The sequence below is a fragment of the Schistocerca serialis genome, chromosome 1 (genome assembly GCF_023864345.2).
Source record: "Schistocerca serialis cubense isolate TAMUIC-IGC-003099 chromosome 1, iqSchSeri2.2, whole genome shotgun sequence".
NCBI lineage: Eukaryota > Metazoa > Arthropoda > Insecta > Orthoptera > Acrididae > Schistocerca > Schistocerca serialis.
The window spans coordinates 372,142,628-372,160,542 of NC_064638.1; the positions used below are offsets into that span (position 1 = coordinate 372,142,628).

Consider the following 17,915-nt stretch of genomic DNA (forward strand, 5'->3'; position numbering starts at 1 on the left):
AGTAAATTGTATCCATATGCATACTCCTAAGAAGAAATTGTGTTATTTAAATTTTTCATTGAATGTGCATTGGTCTCTACCTGAGCAAATTAATAATATCATATACATGTTTTTGGTAGCCTACATGCTCATGCCGGACTGGTGCTTGATGACCAATATTCACTAATGTTTATAGTACTGGTTTTTTTTTTTTTTTGGTCACACTGACATGCTCATTAGTAGTTTATGTTACAAATGACAGGGCACACTTTTAAAGAGTATAGTCTTGTCCCCCTCTCCTCATCTTTTTTGTACGGATATGATCACTTTTTGCATCGGGAAAAAACACATATCTATGGACTATACATGTGATTTAGTATGTTTTTACGTGTCCCTTGAAGCGTAACACATTATTTTAGGGATAATGATGGGTTACACTCTCAATCCATCTAAACAATGAAAGACGAGAGGACATTTAATGAATACTTTTGTTAGTAGTTAAGTTTCAGACAGCATTTCTTGGAGAAATGGTTTATTATTACATGTAGGTAAGGCAAGGTGTACGGTTGCAGCGTATCTGCAAGACTGAACAACAGGTTTAGTGGGTTCGCCTGTTTTCAGCCACTTGTTCTTCGACTTTGTGGTTTGGAAGTGTGTTGAAACCATGTAAGAACAGTCCTCATAATAATAATAATAATAATAATAATAGTGATTTTGTAGAAGAAAAACAAAAAAGGTTTTAAAACTTGTCATTCAGTCTTATGTTCTCATTCAGTTTGCTTCTCAAAGTGTAATCTCATTGCGCACAGTATTTGTGTCCAAATAATTCTGATACGATTGTAATATACAGGGTAATTACAAATGATTGAAGCGATTTCACAGCTCTACAATAACTTAATTATTTGAGATATTTTCACAATGCTTTGCACACACATACAAAAACTCAAAAAGTTTTTTTAGGCATTCACAAATGTTCGATATGTGCCCCTTTAGTAATTCGGCAGACATCAAGCCAATAATCAAGTTCCTCCCACACTCGGCGCAGCATGTCCCCATGAATGAGTTCGAAACCATCATTGATGCGAGCTCGCAGTTCTGGCACGTTTCATGGTAGAGGAGGTTTAAACACTGAATCTTTCACATAACCCCACAGAAAGAAATCGCATGGGGTTAAGTCGGGAGAGCGTGGAGGCCATGACACGAATTGCTGATCATGATCTCCACCACGACCGGCCCATCGGTTTTCCAATCTCCTGTTTAAGAAATGTGGAACATCTTTATGGAAGTGCGGTGGAGCACCATCCTGTTGAAAGATGAAGTCAGTGCTGTCGGTCTCCAGTTGTGGCACGAGCCAATTTTCCAGCATGTCCAGATACACGCGTTCAACCGTTTCTTCGCTCACTGCAGGCCGACCCGTTGATTTCCGCTTACAGAGGCATCCAGAAGCTTTAAACTGCGCATACAATCGCCGAATCGAGTTAGCAGTTGGTGGATCTTTGTTGAACTTCGTCCTGAAATGTCATTGCACTGTTACGACTGACTGATGTGAGTGCATTTCAAGCACGACAAACGCTTTCTCGGCTCCTGTCGCCATTTTGTCTCACTGCGCTCTCGAGCCCTCTGGCGGCAGAAACCTGAAGTGCGGCTTCAGCCGAACAAAACTTAATGAGTTTTTCTACGTATCTGTAGTGTGTCGTGACCGTACGTCAATGAATGGAGCTACAGTGAATTTATGAAATCACTTCAATCATTCGTAATAGCCCTGTACAATCTGAGGACAACTAACTCTATGCATGAAGGAGCTTAAATAGACTGATGTTGAAAGAAGAAATAGTGTTGGTCAATACATAAAACTTAGAAGTACTCCAGCTTTCTTTCAGCCTGTAGCACTGAAAACAGCTGTAAAGGAGTAGTAGTCTGCTAGCAAGAAAAGGAGCACAGTTATCAGGATTTTACTGGCTGGCCCAGTTACTAGTAAATTTTATGAAATAGGCTATCACAGAGATCACATTACATAAAGAGATGGTATAAACTCAAATTTAATAAAGTACACTCCATTTTGGCTCAGTTCTGCAACAGGACAGAGAAAAACTCAAACTCTCCATCTAGGCATCGTCTGTAGCAACATTACTAAATAAAATTTTCTCTGTTTTCAAAGCCATCCCAATTGAGTTGTAATTCCCAAGCTTTCAACAGTTATTATAGTCACCATATACAGGAGTTCAAACTGACTGACTCCAGCAAATTGTAAGGTAACCTTTAAAGCACAAAGCACTCTAGTCCACCTCACCAGAGACTGACCAAATATGTACACTTGCAAAGATTCAGTCCTCCAAGGAGCCATGTGATATTGTACAAATAAGGAACCGCCACCACCTCTGAGACAGCCATTTCTCTAACTACTGAGCATCATTCTTTTCTTTTTGCTTGGTGTCCAAAGCCTGCTCCTATGTCCTAACATGTGCACTCTGAACTCTATGGAAACAACTGTGCTGTAATGTAATTTTAGTTCTCCTTTATAATTAAATTTCAACATGTCAAGATTCAATTACAGCACGCTAATTTGAGCAGAGATCAGAGATATACACTTTGTACCAGCTCCCCAAGCTCTTTGATTTTACAAGGCTCTTTGGTAGGTTGAATCTGCCATGGGCAATTTAACACACCTTTCTGCACCTGTATAAAATGACTCATCTTTGGAAGATTCCGGGCTTTGTTGCTTCATGCATAGAAGGGCACTTTGCCATTGCCAGCAGCAGTTTTTGATATTTGAATCATTAGTGCTAGAAAGTTTAAAGGATGCTACAAAAATAGTTGTTTTGTTTATTATTGAGGCCCGTAATTCTTGTAAATTGTTGAAATTTCAAATTATTCTTTTCTTATAGGGATTCACGCTATACGTTTATACACTGATGAGCCAAAAGATTGACCATCTGCTTAATAGCTTGCTGGTCCATCTTTGAAATGCAATACAGCACCAATTTTGTGTACCATAAATTCTACAATTTGTTGGTAGATTTGTTGGAGGTGTTTAGCATCAGATGTTTATACACCACTCACATAATTTCCATAAACAATGGGCTGCTGATTTGTGTACGTGATGATAGCACTGTTAGTGACTCACAAGGGTTCCACTGAATTCACATCATGCAGATTTGGTGGCCAAGACATCAACTTGATTTCACTGTCATCCTCTTCATCAAACAACTGTAGCATGATTCTGCTTTCGAGACATGAACAAGCATGATGGTATGCACGTGGCCTGCGGCTGATATGATGACTTGGATTACTACCATAGGGGCCATGCAAGCACAGGAGAATGTCTTCCTTAGCATAGTACTGCACCACCAGCCTACGCCTGCAGCGCAGTACATGTTGGGAGCCGCCTTTCGCCCCGATGATGGCTTTTGTGAAGACAACCACTGACCTGGTGTGGCAAGTACCACGATTCGTTCAAAGAGCCAATATGTTTTCAATGATTCACAGTCGAATCCCTGTGGTCCCATGGCAACTGCAGTTATAATTGTCAATGTTACTGGGTCAATACGGGAACATGTATGGAGTCATTTACTGTGGAATTCTATGTTCAGCAATGTACCATGAACAATGTGCTCCAGAACACTTGTGCACGCCCCAGCTTTGTGGTCTTTCAGCTGAGATGCCACAGATCACCATCTATACTTTACAGAGCAGAAAAGCCCCTGAACCCCACACTCTGTCTAACCACTTAGTGGCTAGTGGTAGTTTCACTGTTTTTCTACCACTTTCTGTAGATGCTCATGACAGTAGCACATGAACATTCAACTAGCTTCATTGCTTTTGAGATACTCATTCAAAGGCTCTACATAATAATAATCAGCCATTTGTAAAAGTCATTTATCTCAATGGATTTCCCTATTTACAGCCCATATCTTCACTAGGGTAAACCTCCACCCATCTGCTCCGCTTACGTACTTTCCTTACTGTGTCACATGACTGCAATGTCACCAGGTGGCATCCAACATCACATGAGCAATGGTTATAATGTTTTGGCATTCAGTGTGCATTATCTTTATTTTATTAATAATCACTTAAAATTTACAGCAATAATACTTCACAATCTAATGAAGCTGCATTATTTTGCTACTTGTTCTCCTTTACTACGCTACTTGTTTTCCTTTACTACTGAGGACTTTTTCTGAGTGCCATAATTTCTTTTTCATTTACAAACGTATGCAATGTGTCAATTTTGACCACATGTGAGACATGTGAATACTCCACGTTAATACCAACCAGCTACCCTTTGATGTTGTGTCATTAATTGTTTAAGCTACTGATTTTAGTTTTCTTTTCAGTACGTGTTCAATATGTCATTAAAAAGAGGGGACAGTGTTGTGTTTATCTTCCAAGCCAACAGGTATCGATGGCTGAAGAAGGCAGGCACTTTCTGGGATTTTTGGAAGATGTCCGTAACAGCAGAGAATTTAGGATATTCCCTTTACTGACATCCTCACAATGATTTTCCTACATCCAAACACTGTGAAACATTCGGCAAAACTACATTTCTGCTATGTTGCTGCTGGGTAATGTCAACTGTATCACAGATGTATGAATTTCTGGGTTGGACTAACTGAGTGCGAGTTTTTTGCCAACAAAGGTGGAAACGCAATGTAGTAATGATCTCACGTGCATAGACAGCAGTACAGACATGCTTTTACTAAATCACACCATTAACAAGAGGAGTATATTGTTACACCCACTCCATTAAGATAATAGAAATGAGAGCATTAAGTGTGAGGAAATATGACATAATCACCATTTAACATACTTATTATTAAAAAACAAGCAATGTTATGCATGAGTACATTAACATCCACTTACAAGTAAATGCAAGGTTCAGAGAGATGATCAGACTGCACTTACAACAAGCACCGAGGACAAACCAGGGACAGGTTGAACCATGATATATGTGTTTGTAACTTTCTTTTTCATTATTGTTATTCTTCAAGCTACTGTAGAATAGTGAATGATTATGAACAGCTTAACAGCATAAATGATCATCTTGGTTACCACAATTTTAAGCTGTGATAGGGAGACTAACATAATGCTACCTTTCTATATCTAACAAAGTACAAAATACGGCCCTGTCCTCACCTGTATAATATGTATGATGGCTGCTCATCTTCGACAAGAGGAAGAATACAGTTGTCAAAATCTTCTTGCCATGTTCCAACTGCCTCTTTAAATTTTGCCAAAGAGAGTTGCTCTGAAACATACAAATGTATATCACCAGAATCGAATTTACATGTGAAGACAAATCGGTTCTTGCCTCTTCCTGCTGAAGATTTTCTAGTATATAGGCACACTATATGTTTCCAATGACCTTACACTAAATAGTAAACTCTATAGAAAATGCATAGAGAATTGGGAGACGCATAGAAAGGAGTGACAATACAGACAACATACAAAGATTAAAATACATCTACAGGCAAAGTGCTAAAACATGAAATGGAAGAGGAATTTATTTAAGCATCATGCAGTACAATTTACAAATAGTGTCAAAATCATTTTATGCTTGTCGAAGTATTGCACTGACATTTATTCCTTGAGTATCTAGTGTCATTTTGTTAATATTAAGCCCAATCTAGCAATCTGTGTGCCTAAAGTAGCAACAGAACTGTGTCATGTCAAGTTTTTAATTTAAATACTTGCAGCTATTTGAGTACTCGTGACAAAATAAAATTGCAGCACTGGGTATTTCTTATTACTATCATTATCATTTCTACATCTACATATCACCGTGAGGTGCACGGCAAAGGTATCTAAGAAGTTCTGAAGTGCTACCTCCGTTACTGATAAAAGAAATATTTTCAAGATTGTAAATTCTATTTTTCTGCATATTTTGACAATTAGATTAGTTCACAAAAACATGTGCAGCAGAATATTAACATATACAGCATTGGACACCCAGAAATACAGCTCCTAGTCTCAAGTTTTCTTCATAGATTTAGGGAAGGGGAGGAGATGCAACCAATATGGTAATATTACATCTGTTCCTGAAACTGCAGGTGGAGCGCACACAAAATAACTCTGCCCCCGTGGAGGAGTGGCCAACAGTAATGGTGGGGGTTACTATGTGAGGGGCCACCACATGGTAGGGGAGGTGTGTTTCAGCAGTTTAAGTCTATCCAGAAGCAGAACAACTACGCTGCAGCTAGTGTGCCTGCAATCAACTGTATTAACACATTATGCCAATACGACCAATAATTTGACAAGCCAGTAGTCCCAACTAGAATCATGAATAAGGAAATAGGCACATGAATATGTGAGATGGCATACTATGTTGTTAACATAGTGATACTACAAAGTAACCCCTCTCTGTGGGGCAGTTACACACAAATTCCCTGATAATTCATGATATTCCCAGTTCATGGTCACTTTGCTCTGCCTAGTCCACCAGCTGAAATGCAATCTCGCCAATGTGTCCACTCATCTCATGTCACTGTGTCTAGACAGCACAATGTAGCGTAATTCTCTGATACTTTATGAAATTCACTGATAATTCACGTCATTACCAGTATGTGGTCATATTGCTCTACCTAGTCCACCTGCCAAAATGCAATCCCATCAATGTTTATGCCCCCCCCCACTGTGTCCAGACAGCACAGTGTAGGGGTTTGTGTGTGTTTGACACTCTACCTCAACAATGAATTTATTCCAAACAGTGCTATCTTTTACTCCTAAATTAGTTACTAAATCATTACAAGATGAATGTTGCCAAAAACTATAAACTGCAAAAAAGTCCTCACTCTACTTGCCAGCCAAGCCTTGAGCGCACAGAACCTGTTGAAGAATTTTAGAACATGTTTTTTGCTCGAGTATCATGTCGTTTTTGGAAACCCAGAATCTACTATGTAGGAATCAACATGGATTCCGGAAACAGCGATCGTGTGAGACCCAACTCGCTTTATTTGTCCATGAGACCCAGAAAATATTAGATACAGGCTCCCAGGTAGATGCTATTTTTCTTGACTTCCGGAAGGCGTTCTATACAGTTCCGCACTGTCGCCTGATAAACAAAGTAAGAGCCTACGGAATATCAGACCAGCTGTGTGGCTGGATTGAAGAGTTTTTAGCAAACAGAACACAGCATGTTGTGATCAATGGAGAGACGTCTACAGACGTTAAAGTAACCTCTGGCGTGCCACAGGGGAGTGTTATGGGACCATTGCTTTTCACAATATATATAAATGACCTAGTAGATAGTGTCGGAAGTTCCATGCGACTTTTCGCGGATGATGCTGTAGTATACAGAGAAGTTGCAGCATTAGAAAATTGTAGCGAAATGCAGGAAGATCTGCAGCGGATAGGCACTTGGTGCAGGGAGTGGCAACTGACCCTTAACATAGACAAATGTAATGTATTGCGAATACATAGAAAGAAGGATCCTTTATTGTATGATTATATGATAGCGGAACAAACACTGGTAGCAGTTACTTCTGTAAAATATCTGGGAGTATGCGTGCGGAACGATTTGAAGTGGAATGATCATATAAAATTAATTGTTGGTAAGGCGGGTGCCAGGTTGAGATTCATTGGGAGATTCATTGGGAGAGTCCTTAGAAAATGTAGTCCATCAACAAAGGAGGTGGCTTACAAAACACTCGTTCGACCTATACTTGAGTGTTGCTCATCAGTGTGGGATCCGTACCAGATCGGTTTGACGGAGGAGATAGAGAAGATCCAAAGAAGAGCGGCGCGTTTCGTCACAGGGTTATTTGGTAACCGTGATAACGTTACGGAGATGTTTAATAAACTCAAGTGGCAGACTCTGCAAGAGGGGCGCTCTGCATCGCGGTGTAGCTTGCTCGCCAGGTTTCGAGAGGGTGCGTTTCTGGATGAGGTATCGAATATACTGCTTCCCCCTACTTATACCTCCCGAGGAGATCACGAATGTAAAATTAGAGAGATTAGAGCGCGCACGGAGGCTTTCAGACAGTCGTTCTTCCCGCGAACCATACGCGACTGGAACAGGAAAGGGAGGTAATGACAGTGGCACGTAAAGTGCCCTCCGCCACACACCGTTGGGTGGCTTGCAGAGTATAAATGTAGATGTAGATGAACCTTAAGCTGCCAAGTCATCGTCTTTTAATCTATTGTTGAAAATTTATACACAAACAGAAGAAAGTAAAATATCAAGTCAGCAAAATGTAGCTGGCTGGTCCCCTACACAATAGACAGAGGAACCAGCCCCACAAGGAAACACTAAGATCTCCTACACAACAATTAGTTTGAAAGTCAAATTCAGCAAAGACCTTATCTGGAACTGGATTATTTTATCAAAACGGGGTCAGATCAGTTCTTAAAACAATGGCTATCCATGTAACACATTCAGCAGTTATAATCATGTATATGAAAGACAATATGGCACAAACACTATACTCTGGGCTAGCTCCCGGGTCTCACTAAAGAGGGGATTACACTATGTGATCAAAAGTATCCTGACATCCCCAAAAACATACTTTTTTATATTAGGTGCATTGTGCTGCCAGGTACTCCACATCAGCAACCTCAGTAGTCAAATGTGAAGGGACACGTACCACACAAAAGCGTACAGGTTGACCTTGTCTGTTGACTGACAGAGACGGCCGACAGTTGAAGAGGGTAGTAATGTGTAATAGACAGACATCTACCCAGACTGTCACACAAGAATTCCAAACTGCATCAGGATCCACTGCAAGTACTATGACAGTTAGGTGGGAGGTGAAAAAACTTGGATTTCATGGTCAAGCAGCACACATCACACTGGTAAATGCCAAACAACACCTCGCTTGGTGTAAAGAGTGTAAACATTGGATGATTGAACAGTGGAAAAACGTTGTGTGGAGTGACGAATTATAGTACACAATGTGGCGATCCAATGGCAAGGTGTGGATATGGCAAATGACCGGTGATTGTCAACTGCTAGCGTGTGTAGTGCTAACAGAAATTCAGAGGCGGTGGTGTTATGGTGTGGTCGTGTTTTTCAAGGAGGGGGCTTGCACCTCTTGTTGTTTTGCATGGCACTATCAAAGCACAGGCCTAGAGTGATGTTTTAAGCATCTTCTTGGTTCCCACTGTTGAAGAGCAAATTGGGGATGGCGACTGCATCTTTCAACATGATCTAGCACCTGTTCATAACGCACAGCCTGTGGCGGAGTGATTACACTACAGTAACATCCCTGTAATGGACTGGCCTGGACAAAGTCCTGACCCGAATACTACAGAACACCTTTGGGATGTTTTACAACGCCGACTTCATGCCAGGCCTCACCAAACAACATCGGTACCTCTCCTCAGTGCAGAACTCTGTGAAGAATGGGCTGCAATTCCCCAAAAAACCTTCCAGCACCTGATTTGAATGTATGCCTGTGAGAGTGGAAGCTGTCATCAAAGCTAAGGGTGGGCCAACACCATACTGAATTCCAGCATTACCAATGGAGGGCACCACGAACTTTAAGTCTTTTCAGCCAGGTGTCTGTATACTTTTGATCACACAGTGTACACGTTTTACAACACTATCCAAACCCAATGCATGTCAAACGCATGCCCTGGTGGCTGTACCAAGCCGTGTCTAGGAAGCTGGTTTTACTGGTAGTCATCATCACAGATCATCCCCCATATCTCCCAATCCTCCTCCCCCTCTCCAACACAATGCCACTCCACCATCTTGACAAATGATCCTGTGATTCAACAACAACATGACGGCGCATAGATGGAGAGTACATTGGGCCACTAAGTCCTCAACTACATTATCCTTAGCCTTGTTTGCCCTAAATTCACATGTGCCACAGTACCCAACACAATCATTCCTGTCTTGGAAAGCAAGTGTTGTCTTTGAGAGTCTGCAATTTCTTGACTTGTCTGTTGCGTAGATTGAATGGCAGTTATTTATTTCACTCAAGGATTCTCTCACAATGATATAGGAATTTGTCATGGTTATAGAATAAAAATCAATTACTAAAAATATAGATACACACACAATACTTAATTTTGCTTTGTAAGGAGAGGACAGCTGGCCGACCAAGGCCTCGATGAAGCTGAAGATTCTCGTGACTCAAACATATCTCACTTACCAGCTGTAGTGTCCTCAGAATCGCACATAATTACACATCATAATGACATGCTAAGTGAATTTTAATGACAGAGAATAACCAAAGAAGTTCCCCTAGACCATCTACAAAGCTGTCGAACTCAAACTGTGGCCCCTAGTTCCCAAGAAAATTGATGGTGAAGTTTTGTGCATATCTCTCACACCGTAACTTTATTCATGCTTTGACTAAACCAGCCAAGGTTCACTACTATCATGCTGGCACTATAGGCTGAAATTTTAGCCATCTACTTTTTTTTCATATTACTATTCATCATTTAGATTATGTCACGCAAAATTATTCAAAAATGGTCACTTTGGCGTAATAATGTCGCTAATAAATCAATCATTGCAGAATTATTTCTTCAGATACCTGTTCAGTTTGTTATAGAACAGATTACAAAATCATCTTACTTGTTGTGCTAAAACAGAATTCTGTATGGCAGTTTCAGTAGCAGCACATATGTTGATACCATGTTCCTTAACTTCAGGAAGGCATCTGACACCATCCTACACAGCCATTTAGTGAAAAAAATATTAGCCTGTCAAGTATGGGATTGGAATCTAGACTTCCTTGTAGATACAACTCAATACTTTGTAATGATACAAAATCTATAGAAATAAAGGTAATATCTGCATATATTCATCCATGAAGGAAATGGCTTAAAGGTGCTTGTTCGAACCATTCTTGATTATTGTGGAATCCTTATCGGGTAGAACTGACAGGAGGGAGAGGGAGAGGGAGAGTGGCACAATCCATCTTTTATCGTTTAGTTGGTGCGAGTGCGTTACCAAGATGCTCAACAAACTCCATTGGCAGTCATTACAAGAGAGGTGTAATAAAAGACAGAGAGGTTTACAGCTAAACAAAACATGATTGAAATTATAGGTATAGAAGGTACAAATTAAACTTACACATTGATTTTCTTGGAAACAAGGGATTGTCACACACAACAAAGCCGCTACCCAGGTACTCAGGACATTCCCTCTACAACATGCCTGAGACTCATCAAAATCCATGATTAACAGATCTGATGGTCCCTTTGTAAGTCTCTTTAGTGAGCATAGATTGTGACCTCCTCCAGTCTCAATCGGTAGTTTTGGCCCATATGTAGTGGCACTTAAGCTTCCCCCAGCCTGCCACCTTGTTGCACCACTACACATAATGATAGGCATACTATGTGCATGGCAGTCATGGATCCCTTTGCCACATTACGAATTATATCACACAACAAATTCAACCTGTTGCGCAACAAGCATTGTCCGCATGTACCATTAGACATCATTTGCAGCAGAGAGGAACGTCTGTGAGTAGTCCATTGTTGCATTTACCGCTGAGTCAACACCACAGGCTTTTGCATCGGCAATGGTGCGATGAATGACAGATATGAACAACCGAATGGAATGACATTTTTTTATTGAAGACTCACAATTCTGCCAATACCACGATGTTTGGATTAGAGTCAGGAGACATCATCGTGAGAGATAGTTCCACTGTTGCCTTATGCATGACCATAGGATCCTGTTACCAGTATTATGGTCTGGGATGGTACTGGATTCCACACCTGATGATTGTGGAACGACTGGCCCGGGATACACAATCCGCTGCTATACCAGATCAACTATGGCATATGTGGAGGCAGCATGGACTCCAATACCCAACAACACATCCAGAGCCTTTTTGATTCAATGCTGAAGTGTGTAGCAGCAGTTATAGCCAGCAATGGGAGTAACACTCAATACTAATTTCATCTTCCTCACTTCATATGGGGCTGTATTTTCAAGCACATGATCTTTGTATAAAATGTTGTCTCCCAAATCATTTGGCTGTAATATCTCCAGTCCTACTCGGTGTTGCAAATATATTACAAAAATGTATGTATGAATGTACATAAGTGCCACATCTGCTCTTATCTATACCTGTGTGTGTGTGTGTGTGTGTGTGTGTGTGTGTGTGATGTAACTTCTACATCTCCTCTTAAGCCACTAGACCAATTTCAACTAAACTTGTACACATATCCTTTACTGTTGAGGAAGAATCACTGTGGGGTAAGAACCGACCACCTATCAAAGGGGTGGGGATGAAAAAGAAGTGTCACCCATGATGTGAGAATAACCATACTTTTGGTCGCCCTGCACGACTGGCGTGTTGTTTTGGGCCAGTTTGCGAGGAGATCCTGGACAATGGGAGAGGAGGAGGAGGAAATGGACAGAGACAGGGGAGGAGGAAATGGAGAGATGTGAGATGAGGAGATGGACAGAGAACGGAAAGAGAAGGAGAGGGTCAGAGATAGGGGCAGGAAGAGTTGAATTGACATGGAATGATCGTTCAATAAAGCGAAACACATTTGGTGACAAAAATATGCATTTCCTTGGAGCTGCAAGATAGATTTAAAATACCTTCACTGTTTTCAGAAATAACATCAGAAAAAAGTAAGCCTCTAGAAAGAAGTGTATAAGGCAGGGAAGAGTTGTGTAAACCAACACTATAGGTGGCCACAAATAAAATGTTGGTTTACCACGTACATTATCAGTTATTACCCACTGTGTTGTGCCTATCATTTTACAGGTATTGCGTGATATTTCTTTCGAGAAATATATGAGTGCATAGCCTACAAACCACCAGCGACTGCCACAATTTTCTTCTTCTAATTGTCCATGCTTTCTAATATATAAACTGCTTATGAAGTGCCAAAATGTACTACAATAAATAAAAGTCTATAAAATGCCGCACTGTACAATGTGCTTGTGGTGAAACAGTCGCAATTCCTGAAATCCATCGCCCATAGCCTCTGGCATCACAGTCCTGGATCCATGGATAAATCACGAAAATCCATTGCATTACACCACACAGACAAATTCAGCCTGCGGACAGATGGTGAGACTAGATCCTACTGGCATGGCCTGCACATAGTGGGAAATGACAGGCTTCAGATCAGCAGGCCCAATCCATTAGTGATACCCCATAGGCTTTGTCAGAAAATGAGAGCCACACACATTCACACAGTCACTCAGACACATCTCATGGACATGCGCCAACAATATCTGAGAATCAGATCCAAATGAACCAAGCCTCACTGCCTCTCGTCGGCAGCTGCTAGGCTAGTGGCAAGAACTGGTGGCAGCAATGACTGCAAACTGCGGGGAGTTGTAGGAAGGGAGAAGCAGTACGAGTGAGGGAGTAGGGAAGCAGCGCACATACTCAGCTGCCCCCAGCTAGCAATGATGCACGACATCTCAGTAAACAAACCATTTCATCTACTGAGACAAAAGCGAGATTTTCCATTTTTTTTTTTTTTTTTTTCAAATTTCCCTGACACATTTGAAATTCCCTGATTTCCAGAACTTCTGGTAAGCCTGTTAAGTTAGTTATTTCTTTCCTTCAGTAAAAGTTTTCATGAAAATATTTGGAAATTTTTAATACAAACACAATACAATGATGAAAGAAAGAGGCAAAGAATACAAAAGTTTAGGAAGCTATAGTTTCCTACCTTAGACTGGTTCATAGGATATAAGCCAGGAGCAATCACTGTACGCTCTCAGTTTTGTTCTGTTCTGTGTTAGGCACACTGTGCTCTAGATAATCTCTGTAGGCAATTGCTTTGTGATTTGTGTGTAAAAAGAAATGTTTAACAATATATATCATATTCATTTCAATTGTGTACCCAATCATTTATGAAAAGTGAAATCAGCCACTAGGATGGAAATTCCATTTCCCAAAAGACAAAGTCTTCCCCTAAAAACTGAAATTAATAAAAGAATATCACAAGCAGTGTCTTCTAGACTGGTCAGAGAAACAGAATCAGTGATAGTTAAAACATCACACTGGGTTGGGGACATAGGGCCACACTGTTAAGAAAAGAAAATCCACCTAAATATGTTCTGGGAGATTTGTACTATTAAGAATGAGGATGAATGAGTCAGATTTAATTATATCGCCAGCACCCTTTTCACAATATTCTGCACTTCTACAAAGCCTTCTTGGGTCCACTCAATTTTCAGGTCTTCTTTGGGGATATCCACCAGGTCCCTGCATGTCACAACACTTTTACTGTAATTTAATGTAGTCTCAATGGCAAATTCCCTTAAGTTTTTGGCCTTCTACAGTTTTTTCACTTGTCAGGAATTTGTGGTTTCCACCAACAGTCCCATTTTGCAACTGCGCAACAGATTTTAATGTACCTGCAATTCTCTCTAAACCATTTATCTAATAAAAATACATTGTTACTAATAGCATGTATTCAGTTACTATACAAACTAGAGTTCTGAAAGAGTTCAAAGTTGGGAATACTGGTTATACGAGTTCTCTTTGTTAGACTGGATGTTGCTACCTTCCTGAGGATCATCCTTTCCACTGGGAGCAAGAAGGGAAATTTTTCAAAGGTTCCCCCTTGAGGCCACTAGCAGCTAGGGAAATAACAGTTCACCTGGACAGAGCGCTACATGGCTGTATTAGCCTTGAATAACTTAAGTGCGGCAGGTTCGCCTGAAGTTGTCTGCTAATGATTGTTCCACCTCAACAGTCATCCATCTCATCAGTGCACAGCATACCTTGAAACTGAGGGTTTTTTTATATAGGTTTTTGCCATCCTCTTAATCCAGCTGGTCAAGCCAAGATCCCCATTCCGTGTGACACACAATGTTCTGCTGCATGGTGGTCGCTGAAGCACACCCAGAGCTTAAGAATGACAGATGGTTGGTGGCGTTACCAGTCACCAGTTCGGGAACCCTCGGATCACCAACCCAGTATCCAGCCAATGAACGCTGAATCCCTGAGGGGTAAATTTCAGTAGGAACAAGTTTGTAGCATGACATATCCCTGCTTTATTTTATGGTTATTTGTTTGAAACTAAGTTTTACTTCTGAGCTATACCAAGCCTGTCAAAAGTGCTATCCAAAGAATTAAATGGAACCACCGCTTTGTGGCACAAGCGACTTTATATACACAAGTTTCTGGATACTCCAACAAACAGAATACATGATTCAATCATATTCACTCAAAAGAATATTGGTGCGGCACAATGTGTAATCATCATTTACATATTTTCTGTTAAAAATGAAAAGGGAGAGAACTGATAGAGTTTGAATGGAGTATTCAATACAATCAACTACAACAAATGTGTTATTTATGTGTTCTCTTTTTTTGTCTAAACGTGTAGAGATATTTTTGGTTTACTGTGTTTTACTTTTATTATCTGATCTTAATTTAAATTGTTTAATATTTGTCCATTGTGGTCACATAACCATCACAGAGATCTCTGCTCTGAGAAATAAGTCACACCTACACATAAGGTGTCAAATATAAAATCAAAACAATAGCTTCTGCAAACAATGATTCCCAAAATATTCTAATTGTATGCTGGAATTTGAGGTCAATGGAAGCATTCCATTCCACCCGTCTGCTTTGACCCATGGCATAAGGGTGTTATATGTCATTAAGGCACAGAGTTTATGAGTTGGCTGTGTTAGTAGATGTTGTCTTGTTGGGTTTGATGTCGTATATGTCAAGGGAAATGACCCCATTCTAATTTGTGTAGTTTTATGTGTAGGTATTGGTGTTTTGGTATTGTCAGCTGTGGTCAAAGAAAATTTCTGATTCCAATTTTCATAGTTTTTGCTGTAGGCATTGGTGTTTTGGTATTGTCAGGTGCAGCTGACCTATATAGGTCAAGGGAAGTGTCCGATTCCAGTAGATTTTTGTAATTTTTTTTTGTTCATTTTGTGTTTATGGATTGTGGTATGTTTGTTTAACTGCTATATTTAGCTTGTCCCCTCCCTAAAACGCCCCAGTTTCCCACAGTTCTCTCGTTGGTTTGATTGTGTTTTAGGAGGGAGACATTGTCTTATTTATACATATTTTCGTGTTTGCTGCCATGTGTATGTAGTGACATCATTGGCGCCATATTGAAGACGCTTAGAACAGCCATTTTCGTCATATTTATGACGTCATGGGTAAAAGGAGACGGGTGGAATCGGACACTTCTGTAATCCCGGAATTTGAACTACTTCTTAGTGTTTCTAATATTGTCAATATCATTAGCTTTTTTTTATTCCTAGGTGGCCTACTGTGACACAGCACCTGTGTTCAATGCAGTACATATTAACCCTAGCATATACCAAAATTGGTATTGTCATAAGGAGTTTCAAGTGACAGTTATGTAGTGTCTCTTGTAGTTTATGTGTACGATATATGTACATAATATGTGAAAAAAATATGGCTCGTAGACTTGTGTATTATCTACCACAGGGTTTCTGAACTAACTTCCTAGCAAAGTGCCTTAAATATCGTGGAAAAGTGGATAGCGCAAGCACCCCTACATATCAATCTTTTGCCACAACCTTTATTTCAAAACAACATTCATTGGCTTCAATAACTTACCTTCCAACTAAGCCTAGGCTTCAGTCTATGCTATAAATCAACCACAACCACCCACTCAACCAGTATGCCCATCCAGTGTTCTAATGATTGTGCAGCTTGTTTCTGTTGGGTATATAATTTTAACTCTTTATTCAACCTGCCAACATATGGTATAACCACATTTAACAGCTAATAGCATGCCACACAAGCCAGAAGTAACCCAATTGCTGAAGCTCTTTATGGCTACTTCAGTCACATTTTCTGCAGCGCTGCTTTCAGCAAACACAAAATTCAAGGTAGTTCCACACATATTCCTTAAGAGTCAATATACATCTAATATCTGGGTCAAAGCCTGATTGTAATGGTCTGGCTGTTATGTAACTCTGACATTTATTGTCAAAATAGGATCGATAGACAACTGAATTCCCACCATAGTGGATGTAGAAAAAGAAAACAGCATTAAGAAAAAAAGACACTTCAAGTGAATACATTCCTCAAGTGTCATGTATCTGAAGTCATCTCAGCATCCACTTGAGGGCATGCACTGCAAATACAGAAATCATCAATCAGGATGGTAGAACAAGAATCTGAAGACAACTCCAGTATCTTAACGTTTTTCTGTTGACTTGGTGACAAGCCAATATTTTTAATGTTTATGGGCGATTTTGACCAATTACTTTATTTTGCTCTCCCTTGGATGGGCTTTTAAAAATTATCATTAAGTTTTTAATGAACATTTATTTTCTTCCAAACATTACAATTGTACTACAGAGAACAATATACTTAACTCACCATTCTCTATAGAGACCTTAAATACACGAATATTTCCTCCTTTGCATTTCCCAAAAAACTTTTTGAGGGCGTCATTTGCTGCAACAGAAAATACATATTTGGAAACTATGAACAAATCAATTACTCATTCTGTGTGTGGTTTAAACTACGCGAAAACTAACAATACGCGTTTTCGTTACGAGTTCTATTCAGGTCACACACGTGAATATTTCCCCTAAAGCTTTTAATAATTCTTGCATACTTCGGCTACATGTGCCCGAAATTCATCACCCAATAAACCCATGCTACCGGCCCACTGGAGTACAGTTCGATCGTGTACTGTAACTACGAGATGAAAGTCAATTACACATGAAAATTGTTACAAGTCGTTTTTTGGTAACAAAGTCATCCATTACAATCTGATGACGACTTAAGTTTAACCACCGGTACACTGAACTCAGTACTTTGTATCAACTATTCATGACGAATTTGTAAGTATTAAATATCGTCAGACTTGTAGATTAGAAGATATGAATATTTCTGAATGAATGTTTACTTCTGTAAATGCTAAAAAAATCAAAAATTGTATTTTACCGCGTATCCCCGTCTGATGAGACATTTAATACTGTGGTAAATATAAATATAGAAACAAAATACGTCCCAACCCCTCCTTTTCGGAAAACCTACCAAAGACTTCAA

General features: G+C 39.9%; 1 protein-coding gene across 1 annotated transcript in view; it reads right to left on the reverse strand.

Moving 5' to 3' along the window:
• Positions 1 to 17,915, reverse strand: part of LOC126470649 (twinfilin) — an 80,971-nt gene extending 63,056 nt beyond the window's left edge. The window contains exons 1-3 of the mRNA XM_050098636.1: positions 17,811 to 17,915; positions 17,238 to 17,315; positions 5,113 to 5,224 (exon numbers count right to left, since the gene is read on the reverse strand). Coding sequence (XP_049954593.1) covers positions 5,113 to 5,224; positions 17,238 to 17,315; positions 17,811 to 17,835 — 215 coding nt within the window. The 5' untranslated portion in view covers positions 17,836 to 17,915. The remainder of the gene's footprint in view (positions 1 to 5,112; positions 5,225 to 17,237; positions 17,316 to 17,810) is intronic.